The 25,120-nt window shown below is 50.5% G+C and overlaps 1 protein-coding gene and 1 long non-coding RNA gene across 5 annotated transcripts in view; one reads left to right on the forward strand and one right to left on the reverse strand.

The window, feature by feature from the left end:
* NCALD (neurocalcin delta) overlaps positions 1–15,523 on the reverse strand; it is a 449,552-nt gene extending 434,029 nt beyond the window's left edge. For 2 of the 4 annotated variants that reach the window (XM_008255798.5, XM_070075374.2), the window contains exon 1: positions 13,028–13,170. Coding sequence is in view for 2 of the 4 variants with exons in the window: in XM_089336420.1 (XP_089192546.1) it covers positions 13,028–13,311 (284 nt within the window). In the remaining 2 variants the exon portion in view is untranslated. Of the gene's footprint in view, positions 1–13,027 lie in introns of all 4 variants that reach the window. The other 2 variants (XM_089336420.1, XM_089336419.1) reach the window with 1 other exon arrangement.
* Positions 13,965–23,564, forward strand: LOC149126293 (uncharacterized). The gene is made up of 3 exons (XR_016236560.1): positions 13,965–14,101; positions 14,878–15,081; positions 15,519–23,564. It is a non-coding gene; the product is annotated as an uncharacterized LOC149126293 (long non-coding RNA).
* The last annotated feature ends 1,556 nt before the right edge of the window (positions 23,565–25,120 follow it).

Below are 25,120 nucleotides of genomic sequence, written 5' to 3' on the forward strand. Positions count from 1 at the left end.
ATTTGCAATATCCCGTGTGAGGATGGCCTGCGAGGAGGGAGCACCTGCTCCTTCCATGCGAAAGAACAGCAGCAGTGTCTCTGTGGAGGAGACTCTGCACTCTGCGCCTTCCGGGTTAACCCTCTCAACCCCGCAGTAACCCCACGAGGCAGGCACTTGCATTGGCCCATGTTCACCTGAAGATTCGTACCTAATCAATGACAAGAAGAAAATCACACCAGTTAATCCAGCCCCGCATGGGGAACACACTCTTTCCACTCCAGAACCATAGTCTGACTAGCATTCTTTTTCTCTTTTATAGACCATGAATATCTCTCGCCTAAGCTTGGTTTGGCCATCCTATGCAGGGGTGGAAGGTGGGGGGGGGGGGGGTGCTGATATTCACTAACCAAATAAATAGACTCTGAATGCACATGTAGCAATTCTGAATGAAGAAGGTACTGAACTGCTATAGTAATGTTCAAAAAAAATCAACCAGTTCCATATTAGAACTACAGGAAGGAAGCTATACATGGCCTTCAGATAACAGGAACAGAAAAAAATAAAATGAAATGGTCTGGTGGAGAAAAAGAAAGGTATAGAAGGGACTAAAAATAGCTTCCATCTTACGATGGCTTTCATAATAGCAGATTAGCATGTATCTCAGAAGTGTCACCCAGGCAACCAAAAATACAAAGACAAGGACATTCAGAAAAATATATGCATATAAATCTATTTTTGCCATCTACTGTACATAAAGGATCACTCTAGCAAGGAAACATCATTAGGAGACCGGAGAGGCAAAGAGAAAGTAGGTGCCAAAGGAAGTTTGGAAAATAGGTCCCAAGTGTGAAGCAGGCTCATCAGGTAGAAGTAGGTCTCTATCCGTGGGAGAGGCCCTGACCCACGGCCTGAAATCCAGGCCGACAATCTATCAGGAGCGTTAAATTGTACTTTTTCTTTCTTTCTTTCTTTTTTTTTTTTATTTGTTTGACAGGTAGAGTTAGACAGTGAGAGAGAGAGAGACAGAGAGAAAGATCTTCCCTCTGTTGGTTCACTCCCCAAATGGCCACTATGGCCGGAGCTACGCCGATCCAAAGACAGGAGCCAGGAGCTTCCTCCCAGTTTCCCATGCGGGTTCAGGGCCCAAGCACTTGGGCCATCCTCCACTGCCTTCCCGGGCCACAGCAGAGAGCTGGAAGAGGAGCAACTGGGACTAGAACCCGGCACCCATATGGGATGCCGGCGCTGCAGGTGGAGGATTAACCAAGTGAGCCATGGCGCTGGCCCTGAATTGTACTTTTTCTACGTCTTTCCAATCTCATGTTTCTATCTCATATGTCCAAGGCAGATTAACACAAAATGTAGTAGGCCAACACATTTTTAAAACATTTTTAGAGAACTACCTTAAACTTCACTTACATAGGGTGAGTCCCTACCCCTGTTTGCCTGGGTAATCTAGGACAGCTGGGGTCTGTGCCTGCTGTTCCGACGTCATTTCCAGAAAGCACTCCCCTTTCAAAATGTCCTGGTGTGAATGATAAATTATACAGTCTCTGTGTATTTAGGCAAGAAATATTTCTTGGTCATTTATGATGTGCTGTTGACTAGGTTGGGAACTTAGATTAGTGAAAATGTTGATAAGATAGAATACTCTAGTTAAGAAGACAGAAATAACATCTGAAACAACAGTGAAACTCTGAGAAATTAATCATCATTGGTGCAGCCTAGGCGGTAAGTGACTTAGTTCAGACCAGAGACAAAGCGAGCAAGCAACTGTGCCTTTTGAGCACTTACTGTATACCAGGCACTATACCAAGCATCGTGCCCCCGTGATCTCACTCCAAGCCCAAAACAACCCAAGAAGTATAGAGCCATCATCATGGCCATTTTACAGATGAGAGGATTTGCCCAGTGCCACCCCTGGAATCCAAACGACTGCCTCTCGAGCATTTGAAAGAGGCTATTGAGAAGAAAGTCGCAGCGAATCAGGAAAGCAGTGAACTCAGAGCGGGATCCCAAGGCTAGCGAGAGCAGGAAGCCATCACCACCTCTCAGCCTGAAGGCACAAGCGGGCAGGGGCTGGCTGCTTGGACAGGACATCCAGCAGGAGCTGTGACAGCATCCCTCTGCAGTGTGTAGCCCCGCACAGGGAACAGGGGAAATAAACACCCTCGCTTGGCCTCCTCCCCCTGATACCTAACAAGGATGCCCACTGAGGTCAAGGCCGCTGATGGCCAAGACCGGCTCTGGGTGCACAGAGGCAGGTGGAGAGGGAAGCAGCGGGAATTTGGAGGGACAAGCATGAGACACCCAGCCCACTTGGTGTCCTTGCTCCAATCGAGGCAGGATAAACTGGCCTGGTTCCTCTCTGGCAGGTGCCAGCTAAGCAAAAGGTCGTCACCCTCAGCATGTTACCGGAAGCCCGCACAGCTTTGTGGACACAAGACCTGCTCAGCCACACAAGCCCCAGGCTCAGAAGGGCCCATCCTTGGTTAAACACCCTGCCATGACCGCCTTGACATTCTTAACGGTTTTTTTAACAACGTTTTCATTTTGCAATGAGTCCCACAAAGCATGAAGCTGGTTCTCTGCAAGACAAACCCCTTGGTCCAGCTGGTACAGATGAAATTCTGTGTGTGTCATAGCATTCCAGATCCACGACTCAAAGCAAAAAGATGCAAACCTGATACTAACCAGGGGAACAATGAGACAGCAGAATACGTAACAGACAGGAGCTGTTTTCACCATTTTTCTTTCCTTCCTATCTTTGGATGGCTGAGAAACCACAATCAGCTGCCCCCAGAGAGACTCAGACGTCACTTAAACTTGCACAGTGCAGCGCCACCGGACTTGGGCTCGTCCCCAGTTAATGCCATCGGCACAGATGACCAAAGAGCGTAATGGACGCCCTAGAATGGACTTTCCTGATGCGCCCCATTGGATGGGCTGGCGTCGCCCAGTTAGCCAGGTAATTGCAAAAGCCACGCCCTCAGCTTGCCGTGTGCGCCCACTGTGGGACTCAGCATTGAGAACACTGACTGGCAGGCCAGCGGCATTCCCAGACAGTGTGTCTAAGCCGCTCTTTCTGAGAGCTGAGAAACTGGAGTGTACGCTGCTGCTGCTTCTGCTTCCCTTTCCTGAGAGACTGCGACACCCACAGCCCTCCTCTGAGAAACTGTATTTCAGAAAGCACTTGGGGAAGTCCCAGGTGAGAAGCCAAGCAGGCCAGGGACTGCCCTTTCTCCCAGGGCAAAGCCATGCACAGAAACGTTTCCCCCGAAGCAGGGGCCACACTGTCTTGCCATACATTCCTGTACTCACCCCATCACCGCAAAAAATAAAGGACGGTAGATTTTAAGTGCTCTGTTTGCTTTGCTGCTTACAATTAGAAGAAAACATCAAAAGAGCAAATCATTTTATTTATACAACCCCTATAGTGTCAAGGAAAGCGTAATCCAGGTGGCAAATCAAATCTGAATCAGAGAATAAAGAGTTATGTGTACCCACCTGGACCCTGGAGCAGGTGCAATGGTGGCTCCCCCAAAGCCTGTCTAAGCCTCAACCTTCAGAACCTGAGAAAGCGACCTGATTTGGAAAAGGGGTCTTTGCAGAGGTGATGCAGGGTCTTGCAATGAGATCATTCAGGGAGATGTGTCTGAGCGTCATGTCTAGTGACAAAGGGCCTTCTCCAAGATGCACGGGGAAGAAAGGAGGCCATGGGATCAGGGCAGAGCCTGGAGTACTGCAACCCCAACCCCAGGAACAGGCATAACAGGTGAGGAAGGAACTCTCCCCTCCAGCCTCCAGCCAGCACCTCCGCCATCCGGGGCCTCTGGCCTCTAACACCCTGAGAGAATGCATTTCCACTGTGATAATCTGGCCACAGGCAACGGATGTAAGCCCTGAGCCTGTCTCTGCCCTGCAGCCCTAGCTATACCACCCCCAGGACTGGAACAGGTGATGCCTGTCCATGCAGCCCATCCCTGTCTACGCAGCCCATCCCATTGTCACGGCCGGCCTCCTTCGCCTCTTATCCCCAGGGTGGGGCATCACAGAGCCTAGGCAGTCCCCGCAGCCATGCCTCAGGGAAGGGTCAGCCCTGACCGCACTATGCTGCCCACTGCCCACTGCCTACTGCCGTCCCTCCAGCTCCGCCCTCCCCCACGGCCAGTGCGGCCCATGGGGAACGAACTGCCCCTTCTGAACAATGTCCTTTCAACGCAGCTCAAGGTCACAGCGTCTGTGCAACCCATTACTATCTCATAGCACTAGCATTACCACGTGGGAGGTGATGCAGTTGTAAACCAACCCTTGTAGTGCATGTACAGGAGGACGGCATGGTGGGTAAGCTGCCGCTTGTGGTACTGGCATCCCATGCCAGAGCACCAATTCGAGTGCTTTTCCGCTTCTGGTCCCGCTCCCTGTTAATGTGCCTGGGAAGGCAGAAGATGGCCCAAGTGCTTGGGCCCCTGCCACCCATATGGGAGACCATTCCAGGATCCTGACTTTGGCCTGACCCATTCCTGGCTGTTGGGGCTACTTGTGGAGTACACCAGCAGATTAAAGCTCTCGCTCTCTCTCCCTCGCTCCCTCTCTCTCTTTCTCTCATTTTGCCTTTCAAATACATAAATAAATCTTTTTATTTTCTTTTTTTTTTTTTTGACAGGCAGAGTTAGACAGCGAGAGAGAGAGATAGAGAGAAAGGTCTTCCTTTTTCCATTGGTTCACCCTCCAAGTGGCCGCTACAGCCGGCGTGTTGCAGCCAGCGCGCTGCGCTGATCCGAAGCCAGGAGCCAGGTGCTTCCTCCTGGTCTCCCATGTGGGCCATCCTACACTGCACTCCCGGGCCACAGCAGAGAGCTGGACTGGAAGAGGAGCAACCGGGACAGAATCCAGCGCCCCAACCGGGACTGGAACCTGGGGTGCCGGCGCCACAGGCAGAGGATTAGCCTAGAGAGCCGCGGCGCTGGCCATAAATAAATCTTTAAAAAAAAGAAATTGTACTACAAACCAGTATGTGTGTTGTGCAGGCAGCAGCCCTGTACATCTCATGTGGGTGGCATCTCCTGAGAATCTCAAGACACTAGGACAAAAGGGAGGACACACAGCATGAGGCCAGGAGAGGAGACAGCTCTTCCAAGACGCAGGCTCCCTGGGAGGTTGTTGGCCTTGCTGACTGCACTGGAGAAACAGCGCAGTCTGCCCAGAGTAGAGCACGCAAAGCCTCACAGTTCCTGGATGATCACCAATCATCTTTCAACACTTACAGGAGGAACCTAATACATATGTTCAGAGAAAGAGCGAGGGGCCGGTGCTGTGGCGCAGTGGGTTAAAGCCCTGGCCTGCAACACTGCCATCCCATAAGGGCGCTGGTTCAAGTCCTGGCTGCTCCACTTCCGATCCAGCTCCTTGCTAATGCACCTGGGAAAGCAGTAGAAGATGGCTCAAGTGTTTGGGCCCCTGCACCTACGTGGGAGATCCAGAAAAAGCCCCTGATTCCTGGCTTCAGATTGGTCTAGTTCTGATCATTGTGGCCCTTTTGGGGAGTGAACCAGTGGATGGAGGACCTCTCCCTCTACCTCTCTCTGTAACTCTTTCAAATAAAATAAAAAATCTTTTTTAAAAAGTTCTTTAAAAAAAAGACCAAAGAATGAAGAACAGTTAGAAGCATCATTCTGACATAATTTGGAGTAAGTTAATAAACATTGGTAGTTCTATGCCTTTAAACATTTAGGTTTTACTTATTATAATTTTTACCCAAAATAAAACTCCTCGTTAGTGTAAAAAGAAAAAGAAGTCCAGTGGAGGGATTGACCCACACCACCTTGGTTTGTAAATCTGTAAAATGGGTATAATCATGACGCTCCCTCACTCTGGATACTCTCTGCTTGCCCCTGCCTCCTCGGTTGCTCCCTCCTCCCTTCTGTGGACCACGGGGTAGCCCCCATACCAACAAGCTTTCTTTTTTTTTTTTTAATTTTATTTGTTAGAGTTACAGACAGTGAGAGGAAGAGACAGAGAGAAAGGTCTTCCTTCCGTTGGTTAACCCCCCAGATGGCCTCAACAGCCAGAGCTGTACCGATCCGAAGCCAGGAACCAGGAGCTTCTTCCTGGTCTCCCATGTGGGTGCAGGGGCCCAAGGACTTGGGCCATCCTCCACTGCTATTCCAGGCCATAGCAGAGAGCTGGACTGGAAGAGGGGCAGCTGGGACTAGAACTGGCGTCCATATGGAATGCCGGTGCCGCAGGCGGAGGATTAACCTACTGCGCCACAGCGTCGGCCCCCCAACAAGCTTCCTTACCTCTGGCTTCAGGTCAGTTTGGCCGACTCAGAGGCACTAGCAGCAATTCATGAAGGGTTGAAAATAGGCATAGCTGGGGACTTATTCACCTGGATGCCTCCCTCCCAGGCCACAGTTTGGCAGATTTATTCCTCTACTGGAGCCCACAGCTCCTTCCGGCCACCCTCCCCTGCACTTCCCTCCCCCAGAACGTTCCAGAAACTGCTCCCTGGCACCACCTTCTCAGAGCAGGGTGTTAGAGCCATCCATGCACGGCTGGTCCTTCCGGTCTCCCTGAACCTGCCAGTGGCCTTGCACATCCCCTCTGCATTCAGCTCTGTAGTTTCATCCAAGTGTGTCCCCTGCCTCATTTCACCCTAGAGAATAAGTCCTTCATAGGGTTTGTCAGTGTTAACCGCGCTGAGACGCTGGATGCCCTCAGGCATTTGCTGGCATTGGCATTCTTAATAGCAGTCAACTGTCCAGGGAATCCTCAGCCACCTGACAACTCACCAGCATGCTCCCTTTTCTTCCCAAGTTCAACATCACTAAATGTGGTGATAAGCACATGGATGTGGGAAAACTACTAGATTCTCTTTCATCTGGAGAATTAAAATAACCCTGCAACGCCTCTGCTCCCTCTCTCACCTCCCCCTTCTCTAATGTTATTTCTGATCATGTTGTTGTCATGTGCCACCAATATTCAGGGGCTCCCTAAGACCCAGAATGAAATCTAACCTCTACCACTCTCCCCCAGAATTCAGTGTCAACCTACCTCCAAGAATATATTTAACAGTTTAGCCACTAAAAAAGAAAATAACAAGTGTCGGTTCAATAGGAGGTAGAGAAACTGGAAGTCTTGTTCATTGTTGCTGGGCCGTGGTGCCACTGTGAAAACCAGCATGGTAGTGCCTCAAAAAGTTAGACCTAGAATCACCACGTGATCCAGAAATTCCACTTCTGGGTCTGTACCCAAATAAATGGAAAGCCGGAACCTGGACGTGCACCTGTCCACAGCATAGTCTCAATAACCAAGAGGGGAGCAGCCCAAGTATCCATCAACAGGTGAATGGATAAACAAGCACGGTGCCTACAGACAGCAGATATTACAGAGCCAAAAACAAGGGAGGAGATTCTGACACATGCCACACATGGATGAACCTTGAAGGCACTGCGCTAAGTGAAACAAGCCAGTACTACAAAGATAAACGCTTTAAGATTCCACCTACATGAGGTACCTAAAGTAGTGAAATCCATAAACTCAGAAGGTAAAATGGTGGTTTCCAGAGACTGGGAGACAAGGAAGAAGGGTAGTGCTTAATGGGTATGGAGTTTCATCTGGGAAGAAAGAAAAATCCTGATGCCAGATGATGGTTGTTATAGTTTGGGTATTACTTTGGGTTAAACTCCCATAAGACCCCATGTAGAAGGCTTGGCCCACAAGGTCTCCTGTTAATGCTTAATGGATTAATGTTAATGGGTGGTGGACTGAGGGAGGAGAATTGATTAAGGCCCAGTGGGAAGTCGTGGTGTCATCTGGCTGGGGGCAGGCTGCCCTGGGAAGGCAGGTAGTTCTTGAGGAAGGGTAGGTTGTGACATCTGAGTTGGATCCAGCTGCTCTCTCTCCGCTTCCTGACTTGCTGTGGGATCCTTCCTCTGCACACATTCCACCATCAGACACCAGACCAAGGGGACCATCAATCTTGGCCTGTGAACCTCCAAAACTGTGAACTGAAATAAACACCCTTCCTTTGTAAGCAGGTATTCTAGTTACAGGGACATAAAGCCGACTAATAGAGTGATTATGGTTGTAAAATAATGTGAACAGGCCGGCGCTGCGGCTCATGAGGCTAATCCTCCACCTTGCGGCACCGGCACACCGGGTTCTAGTCCTGGTCGGGGCGCCAGATTCTGTCCCGGTTGCCCCTCTTCCAGGCCAGCTCTCTGCTGTGGCCAGGGAGTGCAGTGGAGGATGGCCCAAGTACTTGGGCCCTGCACCCCATGGGAGACCAGGAGAAGCACCTGGCTCCTGCCATCGGATCAGCGCAGTGCGCTGGCCACAGCGCGCTGGCCGCGGCGGCCATTGGAGGGTGAACCAACGGCAAAGGAAGACCTTTCTCTCTCTCTCTCTCTCTCACTGTCCACTCTGCCTGTCAAAAAAATAAAAATAAAAATAAAAAAATAATAATGTGAACGTACTTAACACCACAAAACTATACTTAAAAATGACTCAAATGGTATATTTTATGTTGTACATACTCAACCACATTTTTAATATATTCAAGAATAACCTGTACTAGGGTTACATCTGTGAATAAAATGGAAAGTTACTGTCTCAGCTCCTGCACTTCCCCCACATACTGCACATTCTAGCCAATCTGCTCACTGTATTGATTCCTGAAAGACAGGGGTGAGATCTTGCTCAGCCTGTATCCCTAGAACCTAATAGAATGTTGAGCTTATAGAAATTGACCCCAAAATTCAACCAGATATGTCTTACGTCCCCTTTTCTCTAACATTTCTTGAAGTTGCTGAGTTACATTTTCAGAAATATAATAAAGCTTCACACTAAACTCCCTTTAAACATTGTGTTCACAGGTAATTCTGCCTGCAGAGTGCAGAAATTGTGGATTTCAAATCAGAACTCCACTGTGTACTGGCCAGGCGACCTTGGGCAAGTTACAGAGTGCTTATCTGTGAGGTGGGAGAGCTCACAGCCCCACAGTGAACATCTGCTGTTTTGCAAGCTGGAACCGAGAGGCCCACCTCCCGGCGACAGTGCAACCATTGCTGCTACAGAGACGCTCTGCTCCTCCTCCTCAGCGGATGGCTCAGGGCTGAAAGACGTGACCAAGCCTGGGCCTTGTAACAGGAGGCACACGGCCACAGGAAGAAACCAAGTCACCACATGCAATGCTGGCTTCAAGACTAACCAGGATTTAAATCCCCAGACTATGTAAGGTCCAGCCGTCCCACAGCACCAGGGAGTCTAAAACTGGTGCCAATTCCAAGAAAGCAAACCAAGAAAAAAAAAAAAGGGAGGGAGGGAGAAATCAGGTCCCCCTAACAACGTCTGGACCTTGGAGTAAGCCATACCAGAAGTGCCATCCTCTGGATTAAGGAGTTGGAGCAAAAGGAGTTGGAGCAAAAACAATATTCTTTTTTTTTTTTTTTTTTTTGCTAAAACAGTTTCTGTTTGGGAGATGCTGACATTTGTAAGAGAACTGAGCCTTAATTAAAATAAGAGTCTCCTAAACAGTTGTTGCAAAGATTAAATGAGGCACCCCATGTAAGCTAGGGCACAAACTATATACTCATTAGCTGGCAATTACTAAATTAACAGTAGTCCTTGCATATTGTGTGGTGGTAGAAATTTCCCACCTCCTTCCAGACACTTTTAACTCCTGGGCTCTGTCCCCGGTTTCTGTCTTCATTTCATTTCCATCCAGAAGAGGAATGGTGAGGACAAAATCCATCTGCCAGCACGTCTTAATCCCATACCTTGACAGACATCACTAATTGATCACAGCACTCTTTCCTTGAGTCTGAACCCAGCCTTGGATTCCTATTCAACCCAGCTTTCCAGGCAGTCACTACCAATCAATCAGATAGGACAAGCAAAATGAAACCAATCTGTGCTCCGGCACAGCAGTTAGCAGTTTTTCCACGAAGAATTAGGTAGTTCAATGGGCGTATTTCCTATCACTCACTCTCCTTTGTGTTTTGTTTACAACCCTTTAAAGATGTTTTAAACAAAAATAAAACAAAACAACCTGCTCTAGAGGCTTGAAACCAGACCCTGGGGCTGTCTGGGGGTGCCGGGCACCCTCTCATCCTCTCTGCAGAGCACCTGGGAGCCCAGGCATGGAGCGGCTTGGAAACACCACCCGGGCCAGAGAAGCACCCGCGGAACACACACCAAGACCTGAAAAGAAGCAGGGGAGCACTGACCACAGAGGCTCGCTGTCCTGGCGACACGGCTGAGAGCTACGCTCGGGGAAGCGACAAGCCAAGGAAGAGCTATGGAGCCTGTGGGTGTTGCTGTGACTTGCCCTGTGGGTGTTGTGACCTTGCCCAGCGCTTCCACACCAAGTTCACCGCACAAACCCCTTCAAGGGCTGCAGCTCCACCCCCGGCCCCCAGCCAAGCTGCACTGCCTTTTTATGAGGGAAGGAAGGAAAGAGGCAGGTGCCAGTCACTACATTCTCCATTGTTTTAGTCTGCCCCGCACGGTTAAAGGGCCACCCCGGAATTAGCTCCAAGAGAGGAGCCTCATTTCTTCGGGCCAACCCTTGAGCCCTGAGTATTTCTCGCCTCCTTTACTGCCTGCTCTATTATTCTTCATGTTTGATTCTGGCTTTAGTGAAAACGATGGAACACTCTGACTGATAATCACTTATTCACTCAACAAACATTTACCCACAACAGAAGCCGTCACTCAAAGCACATGCAGGTTGGACGATTGACAGATGGCAATGCAGGGAGCTGTGCGTGAAACACCATGGCTATGTGAGGTTGGGGACAACTCAGCTGGCTGGGGAGGAGCAAGCCCGGGGATCTGCTGGAAGGTGACATTGCTGCAACTGAGATGCCCAAGAGACGACAGGTTCTGAGAGTCTGCAGCTTGAGCAGGAGGCTCCCCGTGGGGAGAAACGGGAGGCGAGGCCGAGGAGGAGGCGAGCCCGGGATCGGCACCAAAAACCTGGAAAGGAAACCAGGCGCCATGATAGGCCTGGATTTTGCTTTCAGAACAAGTGTCATGCAATAGATGGGGCCAGGACGTGGGAGCCACGAGGCCTGTTGAAGGCAGTGGCAGCAATGCAGGCGATGATGAGGCTAGGAACCAGCCCGCTGACAGCAGGAACTGGCCGGACAGGAACACAGGACAGCAGCAAAGATAACAATCAAGAGAGCAGGCATCTGGTGCAGTGTTAAGACGCATGCGTCCCACGTGGAGTGTCTGCCTTTGAGCCCTAGCTCGGGTTCTGACTCCAGCTTCCTGCTAATGCGAGCCCTGGGAGGCAGCGGGCGGTGCCTCCAGTACTTGATCTCCTGCTGTCCATGTGGTTGACCCAGATGGAGTTCTGGGCTTCTGGCTGCAGCCTGACCCCAGCCCTGGCTGTTGCAGACATTTGGGGAGGGAATCAGCTGACAGAGAAGATCTCTCTTTGTTCCTGTCTCGCTGCCTTTCAGATAAGTAAAAATGGAAATAGTAAGAAGAAAGGCTCGCTCGCTGGCACCGCGGCAGCACCTTCTAAAGACAGCGCATGAGGTTTGGTGCTTTCGGGTGTATTAACTCGTTTAATCCTCACAACCCCCTGGGGCGGCAGAGATGCGGGGCGGGCACCTCTCCAGGACCTCCCGCCACAGAGCAGGAGACAAAAGAGGGTCAGGAAGGAAGCACCAGGGGGTCTGGCAGCTCCCCGCAAGCAGCGCCCACATCCCCAGCGGCCACCCTAGCGACTCTCCCCACGGGCATGGACAAGAGGTCTTCACAGAGCGGCTCACAGGGGAGCCTCCAAGGAACGTCCAGGGCCCTGGCTTGGGTACCTGAACACCTGCGTTTCAGTTTCCTGGGCCGCCTCCTCTGCGGCTCCTCCCCACATCCGTCCTCGGCCCCCTCCCCTCCCCCTTGGTAGTCCTGGCATCTCTGCCCCGCGCCATAAAAACACAGGCACCTTCCCATCGGAGGGAAACCCTCCGGGGGCCTGGCCGGTGAGCGCCGGAGAGGTCGGAACCATCCCTGCCGGCGAGCCCCGCTCTCGCTAACTCAGGGGCTTGGGTCTGTTATTTTTCCAATGAGTCCGAACTGGGAAAACCTAAAAGCAAGCCCGCGTGGTGTCCGTCTCAGACGGCCAAGACTCGCCCGCCACCGCACCGATCGGAGCGCGCGCTTCCGTCTGCGGCTGACAGCCGCGCGCGTGGCCGCGGACTCCCCACCCACCCGCAGGAAGACCCCGAGCCGGCCCCGGAGGCCCGCAGGCGGCCGCCAAGTTCCAGCAGGCATCGGGCAGCAAGAAACTTGTGTGCGATTTCCTGCGCGCAGGGAGACCTCCTGCCCCTCCCGCGCGGATACAACCCACTTTGCACATCCTGCTTCTCTCGGAGCTAAAAATACATCGGTATGCACTGCAAAACACTCCGACACATCTCGCCGGCACACCCTCGCCGAGGCCCCCCCGGGCCACCGACGCAGGTCTTTCCGGTCCCAAGTCCCGAATGCAGATCTTTGCCTTCACCGGGTTCAGCCAGCGCCTGTCGGCCGCTCCCAAAGCCCCCTCCCCACACGCCCACCCCTCGCGCCTGCGTCCCGCGGCTTCCCGGGGCCGAGCCCGGAATCCAGCGGCTGCCCACGACCCTCAACACCCCCCATCAGCCGCACGGAAGGGATGCTTCGGAGGGCCGCGGACCACCGGGCTCACCGACGCCCCCTTCCGACCCCACGCGCCCCCGCCCCGCCTGCCCCGCGAGCCCCGGCAAAGTTGCTCTGCCCGTGCCGCGGCCGGTGCTCTGGTTGCGCTATGCTTTCCCTCCCAGGCACTCGAGGGTGAGCAGACAGACACGGGACTCGCCAGGGTGAGCTGCACCCGGGAGGGCTCCCAGCACCGCGCGCTCCCAGCGCCCACCCCTGCGCCCGCGGGGAGCGCGCGCGGATCCCACCCCAGCAGCGGCTCCCCGCGCCGCCGCCCCCGGTGCCCCCGCCCCGGCCGCAGCTCCGACTCGGCTCGGGCTCCCGAGCGGCGGAGGGAAGCCCTGCGACTCACCGCGTCCGCCGCTCCCGGCGTCTGTGTCGCCGCGGGCGAGGCGGCGGCCGCAGCGGCAGCGCCTTCCCTCCGCCCGCCTCCCCCTGGACAGCGCGGCCGCCAGCCGCGCCCCCAGCCCCAGCTCGGCTCGCCACCTCCCTCCTGTCCGCCGCCGTCCCCTCCCCACTGAGGCTCTGCAGGAGGCACGCCCCGGGCTGCAAGGGGGTGCCAAGCCGAGACGCGGGGATCGCAGGTGCCGTGGACTCCCCACTGTGCCACGGTGCAGCCACCGGCTTATGCTGCATGTGCCGCCTGATCGCAGCCCACCGCCCAGGCTTTTGGTCAGGCTGCAGCGGTGCTTTCCAAGGGTGCCATCGGCTTGCCTGCTGGGGTCGTGGGGCGGTCAACCTAGAGCATCCCCTTCGGAGCTTCGGAAACTGGGGGGGAGGGGGCTTGACACCCCGCGGTGAAGTTCTAGGTGATCTTGGAACACAACGCAAAAGCCTCTTCCGCACCGTCCCCTGCACCACCAAGCCCGCAAGCTAGAAGGGGGCTGCTCTGCTCTAACCAGTGTTTCACCACCCGTCCGAGGGGTCCGCTCCCCTGTCCCCATTGCCCACTGCGGAGTGTGGCACTTTTCACCTCGACTGGGACTGATGAGAAGCCAGTGTCTTCACGGTTTCTTCGCCAGTGTGTACTGAGTGCCTGCAGGCGGCCAGCGCGTGCTCCTGGCCTAGGTGTCTGCCAGGCTCAGCCTCTCAAAAAGCCACTGCAACCTGTGCGCCTCGACCCCAGAGACATTTCCAGAACCCTCAGAAGGACTCCATGGCCACTCATCTTCATCCACTTACGAAGTGGCAGCTATAAAGGCACCATGACCACGCTTTTAGAATGATTGCAAAAATCTTTTCATGGGACCTGTCGTAGAATTGACAGGTGAGTCCAAACGGCCACCAACCCTAATCTGAGCGTCAACTAAAAGGTTTATCTACCCAAAACTGCCCTTCCCTACCTCTGCTGGCTGACATCAACTGGAAAACAGCAATTATCTCACAAGTCACTAGACCGAATCATCAGAGCTGAAAGCCATAGCAGGTGAGCCTGGTGCTTTGCCTGCCTGGACACACAACTGAATCTCCTGGGGATGTTGGTTTTGTTTGGTGTGTGTGTGTGTTAAATATGACGCCTGGGTCTCATCCCCAGAGATTCTCATTTCGCTGCACTGTTCAGGGCTGCAGCCATGCATGAATGAGGGCCTTCTACCTAGGTCCCAGCAGATTCTGATGAGCAGCCAGAGTTGGAAATCACCCTGGGGTGAGCCGGTCCTCAAGAGAGCTGGAGGAACTAGGAGCGTGAACCTGAAGTTTGGAAGCATGGGAAGGTCCAGGCAGGCGGTCTCCCCAAAGCTCCCAGGCAGAACCTTAATCCCTCAGCGCAGCAGTGGTGGTGGGAGGTGGGGCCCGTGTTTGGGACGTAGGGGCGGAGTGCTCTTGGGTGTATTGATGCCTCTCTCCAGGCAGTGAGCTGGTGCCAGGGTTCCTATAAAGCGAGGGTAGCCAGGTGCTTTCTCTCTTTCCCAGGCACTGTTTCCCTTCCGTTTTTTCCACCATGAGTTAAAGCAGCATGTGGCCCTCACTGCACGCAGCTGACCAAACTTGGACCTTCCAGCTTCCAGAACCATGAGCCAAAATAAAGCCTTTTTCTTTATAAATGACCCAGTCTCAGGCACTCTGTTATAGCAACAGAAAACAAATGCAGGCACCATGGCCCTAAAGAGGTCAGCCTCATTTTCCATGTGGGAAATTGGTGTGGCCACCCAATTGGAATTCCGTATTTTATTTTGGTTTGGGTTGTTTGTATTTTTTTTCCAGAGAAGCCAGAAACCCACATTTCATGTCAGCTCTGTTTGAAATATTAGTCACTCACTTTCAAGATATTTACATGCTCTAGAAGGCAAGGAAGAAGAGTTCGTAAGCCACAGAATGTCCCCCGGTCATCAGTTCATCGCTGTGGTCTGGGTCGGAGGTGACAGGAAGGTGTCAATGCTGGCACCAAGGATTCCTCGCCAGAGAGAGGTGACTTGAATACCCACTTACCTACTTTGCCCTTTGCTTTAGTGCTCTCTGCTTAAAGAAAAAAGTTTTATTAATATATGATTCACAAGTACAATGGTATGCACTCATTTAAAGTCTGCATTTGAGTATTTTTAGTGTATTCACAGAGTTGTATCACCATCACCACACATCAATCAATTTTAGCCCTGACTTTATCATCCCCAAAGAAAGCTCCGCACCTGTGAGCCTCCCTCCCTTCTTTTCCCCCAGCCCCCAGCCCCGCCCATGAACCGCCTGACTGACTCTGGACATTGTGTACAAATGGAATCATAGAATAAGAGGACTTTTGTGATCAGCTTCTTTCGCTTAGTTCTTCCACGTTATAGAATGTATCGATGCAACGTTCCTTCTTATGAACGAATCCTGTGCAGTTGTATGTCCTGTTTTTCATCTGTCAGGTGCTGGATCTGGAGTTGTTCCCACTTCTCAGAGTTACTGAGGATCATGCTGCCGCCGACCATCTTGCCCAAGTGTTGCGTTTCTCCTGGCCGTCTAAGCAGGAATGGCACTGGCAGGGCCCATCATAGCTCCATTGTTCACGTTCTGAGTACCTGCCAGGGATTTCCAAAGCAGCTGACCATCTGACACTTCCCCCAGCAGCACGCGAGGCTTCCGATTTCTCCACATCCTCATCAACACTTTTATTTGCCATTTTGAAAAAAATCATACCATCCTAATAGGCGTGAAGTGGTATCTCATGACGGCTTTAATCTACGTGTTCCCAACGGCTAGCACTGCTGAGCTTCAGGCGCTTAGTGGCCACTTCTGTTTCTCCTCCAGAGAAACGTCTGAGTGTTTTGCTCACTTCTGGTTGTTGAACTTTCCACTCTCCAGATGCAGGTGTTCTTTGTCTAGGTCCCGGATGTAAGTCCCTGCTGGATATCGACTTCTCAATATGTCCTCCATTTCTGTGGGCTGTTGCTGCATTTCCTTGGGGCTATTCTTTGAAGTGTGAATTTTTAAATTTTTAATGAAACAAAGTTTCTGTATTTCCTTTTACTGTTTGAACTTTGGGCTTCATATTGTAAAAATTTTGCGTAATTCAGCGTCACAAAGATTGATGAATAATGGGCCTTATTTTTTTAAGTGATTTTTAGTGTGTGATGTTGGAAACCGGGAATATTGAAACAACTGGCTGTGAGTCTGTGGCCAAAGTTTCCCACTTGTATAAGCTGCTGGGCCAGCCCTTTCAACACCTCATCTGCTCAGCTCTGGGCACTGGATGGCAAATGTTTGCCAAGGGAGTGCATTTGGAGTGTGTATACACTTTGGACTCAGTAGGCCAACAATGGAAAGTAGTTTTTCATTCACTTGAAAATATTTCCTAAGAACCTCCTCCCATGTGCTTGGAAGGGCTCCACGCTCTCAGAATATAGAATCAAGGAAGCCAGGCAAGGTTGGAAAAATAAGCAGGCAGACAGACAGGGAGAGCACACAGGATACGCATCACATGCATGCTTCTGTCAAGGATTCACAACCAGCAAGGAGAGCGGCAGAGAGGACACAGTGCAAAGGCTCCAGTTCGGACGGGCAAAGGCATAGGTCATGCTGGGAACACAAAGAAATCGAATGTGGCTGGAGCTCAGCGGGGCTCTGTGGCTGAACTCCCTAGAGAGCACAGTCTGCGTGAAAGGTTAGGTGGCACCTCCTGGTAGGGAAGTGAAATCGCAGAGGAGATTGAGAGAACAAAGGAAGGGAGTCAGGAAAAGAGGAGAGACAGCTGCCATCATCTACCACGCAGCAAGGTTTCCATCCATGACGGGCCACATTGCCATGGGCCCATACGCTTAAAATGGAGAGAGGAGTTCCTACTCCCGGGAGTCATCAAAGCCCTTGTGATGTGACCGCACGATGCATCACCCACATGTTTGTGCTGATGTTGGTGTGAGCGAACTTGCTGCCCTGCCAGTTGTATAAAAGTATAGCACATCCAGTTAGTCATACTGGGTATAGCGCAGGCTACACCACCAAAGTGTGTGTATGCACACTCTATGATGTTTGCACAATGCAATTGCCTAACAGCGCATCTCTCAGCTAAGCGAAGCATGACTACATAAGGAAGTGTGCTACACAGCTGGCCATCGCCACCAGAGTCTGCAGAGGCACCATCGTGTGGTAGGAGCCAGTACTGAGGCCTTACTGCAGAGGCTGGGAAAAACCCGAGAGAGAAGTGCTGGTGTCTGGTCTTCAGGGAAGCAGTGGAATGCTTCGGAAGCTCCATTCATCTGTCGAGGGTGGGAGGAAGAATACTGGTATGCTAGGAAGACAGAAAAGTGGTTAGCAGGCTGCTTCCTCCCCTTGGGCAGAGGTCACTTTTCAGTACTGCTGGGTTGCATGGGAGGGGTCACCAAGTAGGGGTCTGGACAGTATCAGAGAACTCCCAGGGGGCAAAGTCAAAGGCATATGCCAGGAAGGGAGGCACTATTGGGCAAGACCCGAGACAGCTGGAAAGACGGAGCAGCAGTCGCAGTGAGCTCCTCAATCTGGGGCAGTGACAGCGTAGCAGCAACCTGGCTCCATGAACACAGGAGCAGTGCAAACCATTGCCAGGCTTGTCTAGAAAGTGACGCGTTATCATCGAGCTGATGCAGTACACACAATGGGTTTAGAGCAGTAGGCAAGGGGAAGAGTGAGACAAAGATGTGGTAAGAGAGTGGCAGGGCCAGCCCAATGTACTGCTTCGCAAGTCAAGATCAAGAATATAAAATTGAGGCTGGCGCTGTGGTAGAGTGGGTTAAGCAACTGCCTGCACTGCTGGCATCACACAAGGCTGCCAGTTCGAGTCTCGGCTGCCCCACTTCCAATCCAGGTCCCTGCTAATGTGCCTGAAAAGGCAGCAGAGGCCCAAGTCTTTGGGCCCCTGAATCCACATGGGAGGCCCAGAAAAAGCTCCTGGCTCCTGGCTTCAGCCTGGCCCAGCCCTGGCTGGTGCAACCATCTGGGGAGTAAACCAGCAGATGGAAGATCCCTCTCTGCCTCTCTTCCTCTCTCTCTCTCTGTAACTCTGCCTTTCAAATAAATAAATCTTTTTAAAAAAGAATATAAAATTTATTCCAGTTTTGAACTTATTCTAAGAACAATCCAAACCCACTGAAGGCTCTTTTTGATTTTTAAGGGACATCCATTACAATTTGTTTTTTGGAAGAGCAGTTCTGCAAGCTATAGGAATTGCATAGTTCTGCAGCCATCCCCGCTATAAAATGCAAAGAGCCATGGCTTCCATAAGGTGGCTGCCCCTAGCTGCCAGGCCTTCCCCACAGAGCTAAGCCCTGGCAAGCACTGCCGTGTTCGTTGCCTCTAGTTTCTTCCTTCGAGAAGAGCATAGCAGGAGGCTGGTGTGCACCCTGTCACGCCTGCCTTCTCCCACTGAGCCTGAAGCTCCTGAGATTCCTCTGTGTTGCTAATTGCATCGAAGCTTCATTTCTTGTTGCCGTGTAAGTGCACCGCAGGCCATTTTTCCACTCTTCAGTTGAAGGAAATTTAGGTTATTTCCAGTTGGGGGCAATTATTAATAAAGCTACTATAAATATTTGCCTACAGTTGTTTGTAGATGGAAGAAGCCATTTTTTTTCACTTAGGCAAACACGTGGGTCTGGCATTGCTGGATTGCACAGTGAGTCTGTTTTAAGTGTATTTAGGAAACTTTCAAACCAATTTCTAAAATTGCATTCCCAACAGCAATAGATGAGAGTTCCAGGCATTCTTTATTTTAATTTTACTGCACTTGATATTTTATAGTTGTATATAGTTATGGCATACAGTGTGACATTATGATTTATTAATACAATAAGGAATAATTTAACCAAGCTAATCAACATAGCCATTCCCTCAACTTATCATTTTGTGGCAAGATTAACTTTTATTCTCTTGGCAGTTTTGAAATGTACACTACACTAGTATTGATCCACCACACTGTTCAATAAATCTCAGAAGAACTTATTCCCCCTGGTAGCTGACTCTTTCCTTCCATCAGTATCCCCCCAAGCCTCACTCCCAGCCTCTGAAATCACCAGTCTACTCCGTGCCTCCTTGAATCCCATTGTTTTAGGTGCACATATAAACGAGAACAGGCCCTATTTGTTTTCTGTGCCTCGTTATGTCACTTAGCATAGGGTCCTCCAATTCCACCCATGCTGTAGCACATGGAAGAATCTCCTTCCTCTTTAAGGCTGAACTGGATTCCATTGTGTAGACACATCACACTTTCTTGATGTGTCTACCATTGATGGGCCCTGAGGTTGATTCTGTAACTTGGTCATAGCGAGTAGTGCTTCAGTGAACACAGTGAGCTGATGTCTCTTCAACACATTGACTTCAAATCGGTACATATTCAAAAAAGGGGTTGCTAGATCATCCAGTAATTGTGCTTTTTGTTGTTTAAGTAACTTCCATAGAGTTTTCCATAATGACTGCACTATTTTATATTCTGACCAACAATATGCAAGTTCCCCTTTTCCCCACTTTCTCCCCAACCCTTGTTCTTTTTTGTCTTTTTGGTGATAACCATTCTGACAGGTGTGAAGCAATATCTCTGTGGTTTTAATTTGCGTTTTCCTAACGATTGGTGGTGGTTGAGCATTTTTTCATGTGTCTCGTGGACATTTGTACAATGAACAATTGTGAGCCATGTCCATTCAGATCCCTTGCCCATTTTTAAAATGGAGTTATTTTACTTGCTCTCTCATTATTGATTTCTGGGTTCTCAGTACATTTTGGATATTCACCCCTCATCAGATAATCAATGGCTTGCAAATATTTTCTCCCAGTTTTTAGGTTATCTCTTCACGCAGTTGCTTCCTTTGCTGGGTGGAACTTTTCAGGTGGCTGCGATCCCATTTGTCTCTTCTTGCTTTGCTGCCTAGGCTTTGGGAGTCAAATCAAAACAACCAAAAAGATCACTGACCAGACCAGTGTTGGAGAGTTTTCTTCTAAGTAGCCTTCTTCTTTATAGCCTTAGATTTTACATCCGTGTCTCTAGTCGATTTTGAATTGTTTTTTTGTATGTGGTGTGAAATAGGGATCTGATTTAATTCTTCTGTATGTGGACATCTAGTTTTCACAGCACTATCTATTGAAGAGACTGTCCTTGTCCCACTATGTATTCTTGGCACCTTTGTCAAAACTCAGTTCACCGTCCTTGTCTGGGCTCATTTCTGGAATCCCCATTCTCTTCCCTTGTTAACATTTATTTTTACGCCAGTGAAATCAGGTCAGCTGATGCCCCTAGCTTTGTTCTTTTACTCATGATTTCTTTAACTATTCAGGATTATCTTGTAGGTTTCCATGTGAATTTTATCTACCATTTTGTTGCTCATTCTTCATTCCTGGAGACTCAAGTAACCTTCTGATATGACTGACTAGCCATCAATTCGAAGAACTTGGAACCCTCACGCATTGCTGATGAGATTGTAAATTGGTATAACTGCTTTGGAAAACCACTTGACAGGTCCTCAGAATGTTAAACACAGGGTTACAATGCAATGCAATATTCCACTCCCAGGTGTATGGCCAAGAGAAATGAAAGCATACACCCACACAAAAACACACATACAGATGTTCATAGCAGTATTATTCATAACAGCCAACAGATGGAAGTCATCCAAATATACAGCAACTAATGAATGCATAAATAAAACGTGGTATGTCCTTTATAATAGAATACCATATAAGCATAAAAAGAACAAAGTGCTGATAATACCTTGTGGGTGAACCTTAAAAGCATCACACTTAATGACAGCAACCAGTCACAAAAGGCCACATGTGTTCCATGATTCCATTTATAGGAAATGCTCAGAACAGGCAAATCCACAGTGACAGAAAATAAATCCATAATTCCCAAGGGATGGGGTGGTGGGGTTTGAGTGGAAATGCAAAATGACTGCCATGGGTGATGGGCTTCTTTTAGGGGTGGTGAAAATGTTCTAAAATGGATTGTGGGGATCATTTCAGAATTCTGAATATTATAAAGGCCACTGAGTTATACAATTTAAATGAGCGAATTGTTTGGGATGCAAATTGTACCTCACTGATGCTATTTTCAAAAAATATAACTATAAAATAACTATAAGGTGCAGTTATCAAATAACTATACACAAGGCGTTTTCAAGCCACACTCTGCTGTTTGCTCCAGCTCAGGACAATGCTGCTCAATCCGCTGGCTGCCGGAGAAGCACCCGGAGGCCTTGTCACACGGCAGGTGCCACCTGGCGAGCCCCGGGCGGAACTAAGGTGCTGCGCGTCTCACAAGGTAAGGCCAACACTACCTGCCCCACAACCACATTTCACGTCACAAAAGACACTGGAGACATTTTTCTTTTAGGGCAGCAAGCCAAAATCTCTGTAACAGAGGAAAAGCCGGGGTCAGGGGTCGGTGCTGCTCACTAGGAAAAGGGCCCAGCCATTTTTTGAATATGTTCTGCCAGTTGCAAAAGCCACATACTGGAGATTTGAAAATACTGAGCCAAACTTCCATCAGAATGACATGAGATGGCAGGCTAGGGGCTAGGGTGAGACAGAGGGCTGGAATTCAGGGACCTTCCCTGAGGCTGATTGGGAAGTTGTGTTGGGTCGTCTGTCTTGGAGGTAAGAGGTGTGTTGTGTGTGTGTGTGTGGAGTGATATTCTTAAAAAGCACCCCACTCTGGCCTCGCAGGGGATTCTGGGGCTCAGATAGATTTGGAGACCACCAGTCTGGAAGACATCTTTGCATCCTTCTGGGTCTTAAATTCTGGACAAGCTCCTTTATTCGACACAGATACGCACCCACTGATTTCTGTATGCGAGAGAGAGTTTGCGGATCTCTGTAGATAGGAATTAAAGCTCAGTATGGGCTCTCACCCCCGCCAAGACCTCCCAGAGGAGGTTCACAAGCAAGCCCGTGTTAGAATGCAAGGCAAATGTTCCCTTGAGGCGCAAAGTTGCTTCTCCTACTCTCTGTTAGTCTCCTGGATCCTTAGAGGAGAGCCTCTGAGCTGTAACTGACTCCGCTGTTTCTTTCTCAGATCAAAGCTGTAGCCCTCACGGCCCACCTCAAGGCCACTCTTTTCTGGTTTTCGCTCACAGAGAGGAGTCTTCCTCCTGGTTGCAGAGCCTCGGAATGTTTAGACTCCCTTTGGGATAATTTGAGTCTGTCATCTTAATTAGGATGTCTTAATTTTCCCTCAGGTCTCTTTTTTCCCCTTCAATTTACAATTTCTATAAAAGGATCCTGTTTCTTTGAAATGTCCCTCCCTTCATCTCCAATCAGAGATGATCATATCTTTACACCCCACATCCAGATCAAGTTGTTTTCCTCCTACTTGTGTTTTTAATAATATATCTTCACTTAATTATACCCGTGCCCACGAGCTAACCCAGGGTATGTCAGCTTTCCCCACCAAGTTCCTCTCATTGTGGGCAGGAGATGGGGAAGGAAGGTGCTCATTAAAATGGGGCCAGCGCTGTGGCGCAGCAGGTTAAAGCCCTGGCCTGCAGCACCGGCATCCCATGTGGGCACCAGTTCGTGTCCTGGCTGCTCCACTTCCTATCCAGCTCTCTGCTATGGCCTGGGAAAGCAGCAGCAGAAGGCCCAAGTCCTTGGGCCCCTGCACCATGTGGGAGACCCAGAAGCAGCTCCTGGCTCCTGGCTTCAGATCAGCACAGCTCTGGCTGTTGCAGTCAATTGGGGAGTGAACCAGCAGACCTCTTTCTCTTTCTGGTTCTACATCTCTCTGTAACTGTCTTTCAAATAAATAAATCTTTGTTAAAAAGTGGATTGGCCAGTGCTGCCTATCACACAGGTATCCTGCAGTAGCAGGCTCCATCGCCAGAGAGCCCTACTGTAAAGCAGACACAGCCACAGTCTGTTACACTGGTGGGGTGGACACTCTCACTGGCATTCAGAGGGGAGAAAGGTTACTTGGTTAAGATCAGAGGGCTCCTCAGGAAGCAGTTAATTGGGCCTTTATTCTGTTTTACCAACTATTCCATACCTTCTCTGGGCAAAACCATACACCAGGGGCCAGCATTGCGGTACAGCAGGTTGCTACCGCCTGTGACACCAGCATCCCATATGAGTGCCAATTGAGTCCCACAGCAGAACATGGCCCGAGTGCGTGGGCCCTGCCACCCAAGATCTAGCTGGAATTCCAGGCTCCTGGCTTCAGCCTGGCCCAGCCCCAGCCACTGCGGCCACTTGGGGAATGAACCAGCAGGTACAAGATCTTTCTCTCTCTCTTCCTCTCTCCCTCCCTCTCTGTAACTCTGCCCTTCAAATCAATAAATAAATCTTAAAAAGAAAAAAACCTGTGCCAGTGGCTGTGAGAGATGTAAAGATGGATGAGACGTGGGTCTTCTCCTAGAAGAGCTTGCAAGTGTGAGGAACTCCGGGAGAGTCTCCCGGCCCCTGGCTCTCATTCAGGAGTTATACCAAGATGGCTTTCTCTGGTCCCCGCTGCCAGTTCCATCTTTAGCATTTCGGCATCTCATGACCCCTACTTGTCCTGCTCTGTAGCCTCTGTGCTGTGGTCCTCCGGCCTCTGGAATTTATAATTGCATGTCCAGGTTTGCTCTTTCCCACACCCCTGAGGTTTTTTGGTTTTTTGTTTGTTTGTTTGTTTGTTTTTGTTTTGTTTTGTTTTTTGACAGGCAGAGTGGACAGTGAGAGAGAGAGACAGAGAGAAAGGTCTTCCTTTGCCGTTGGTTCACCCTCCAATGGCCGCCGCAGCCGGCGCGCTGCGGCCGGCGCACCGCGCTGATCCAATGGCAGGAGCCAGGAGCCAGGTGCTTCTCCTGTTCTCCCATGGGGTGCAGGGCCCAAGCACTTGGGCCATCCTCCACTGCACTCCCTGGCCACAGCAGAGAGCTGGCCTGGAAGAGGGGCAACCGGGACAGAATCTGGCGCCCCGACGGGGACTAGAACCCGGTGTGCCGGCGCCGCAAGGCGGAGGATTAGCTTAGTGAGCCGCGGCGCCGGCGTCCCTGAGTTCTTACAGCTCTGCGCTCAGCGCCAGCCTCTTCCATCGACCTCCCTCCCTGCACTGCAGCGCCACCCCTGCACCTGGAGATCCAAGTGCTCTGATCGCATCGCAATCGAGGCTCCTGTTCTCTGCTGATGTTTTGTGGACTGGCTCTATCGCTACCTCATGCCACCAGATAGGCTCTCTGCAGGGCAGGGCCCTACCCACCTCACTCACCACCTTATCTCTAACATCTGTCACCACGCAGGTGAATTCAGCAGAAAATACTTCATTCATCCCACACGAATTAATCGTGCAGTAGCTGGACCTCACAGAAAGCGGAGGTTACATCCAACTGGAAAAGTCGGGGAAGACTTTAGAGAAGAGAGAGGATTTTCGGCGAACCTCCAGGCTGGGTAGGATTTGGGAGGCAGAAGATCCAGAGTACAGGCATGCAGGGATAAGCACGGCGACAGGAACCAGGGAACAAAAAGACAACAGGGGCAAGGTTGCCCCCAAAATCCCGGATGAACAGAGTCACTACTGCCCGGCTACATACTCAGAACCTACGATTCAAGGAAAGAGAAACATGTTTTTCTTTCCTTAAGGGTGATTGCAAAACTGAGTGCTACCAACCCTCTTCTGGCGCTGCTTGGAGAGGGGTGGGGCGAGGAGGAGTGTTCACTAGGACACTAGGTGTCCTCCCACCTCCTGTCACCCAGAGCAGCCCTGCCTGGAGCTCTCGCACCTGCTTGCGCTCTGAAAGAAGGTGGGTCCCAGCTCCAACTTCATCCCTTCTACATGACAGTTAACGTTTCTTTGTGTTTCTCTTGTTTATAAGCATGTCTTTTTCACCTTGTTAAATAAGCTCCCAAGAGATTCAGATACCTGTACCACACAGATTTTCAGAGCAAATATCCATTCTTTTAAGAATATGTCTGAAATACAGATCCTTTCTCTTTCCATACATTACATAGGTATATTTGTAAAGTACTTTGATGATGATGTTGAAAGGCAGCAAATGGCCGGCGCCGCGGCTCACTAGGCTAATCCTCTGCCTTGCAG

The sequence above is a fragment of the Oryctolagus cuniculus genome, chromosome 6 (assembly GCF_051225735.1).
Source record: "Oryctolagus cuniculus isolate XC-2025 breed Fujian yellow rabbit chromosome 6, ASM5122573v1, whole genome shotgun sequence".
Taxonomy (NCBI): Eukaryota; Metazoa; Chordata; class Mammalia; order Lagomorpha; family Leporidae; genus Oryctolagus; species Oryctolagus cuniculus.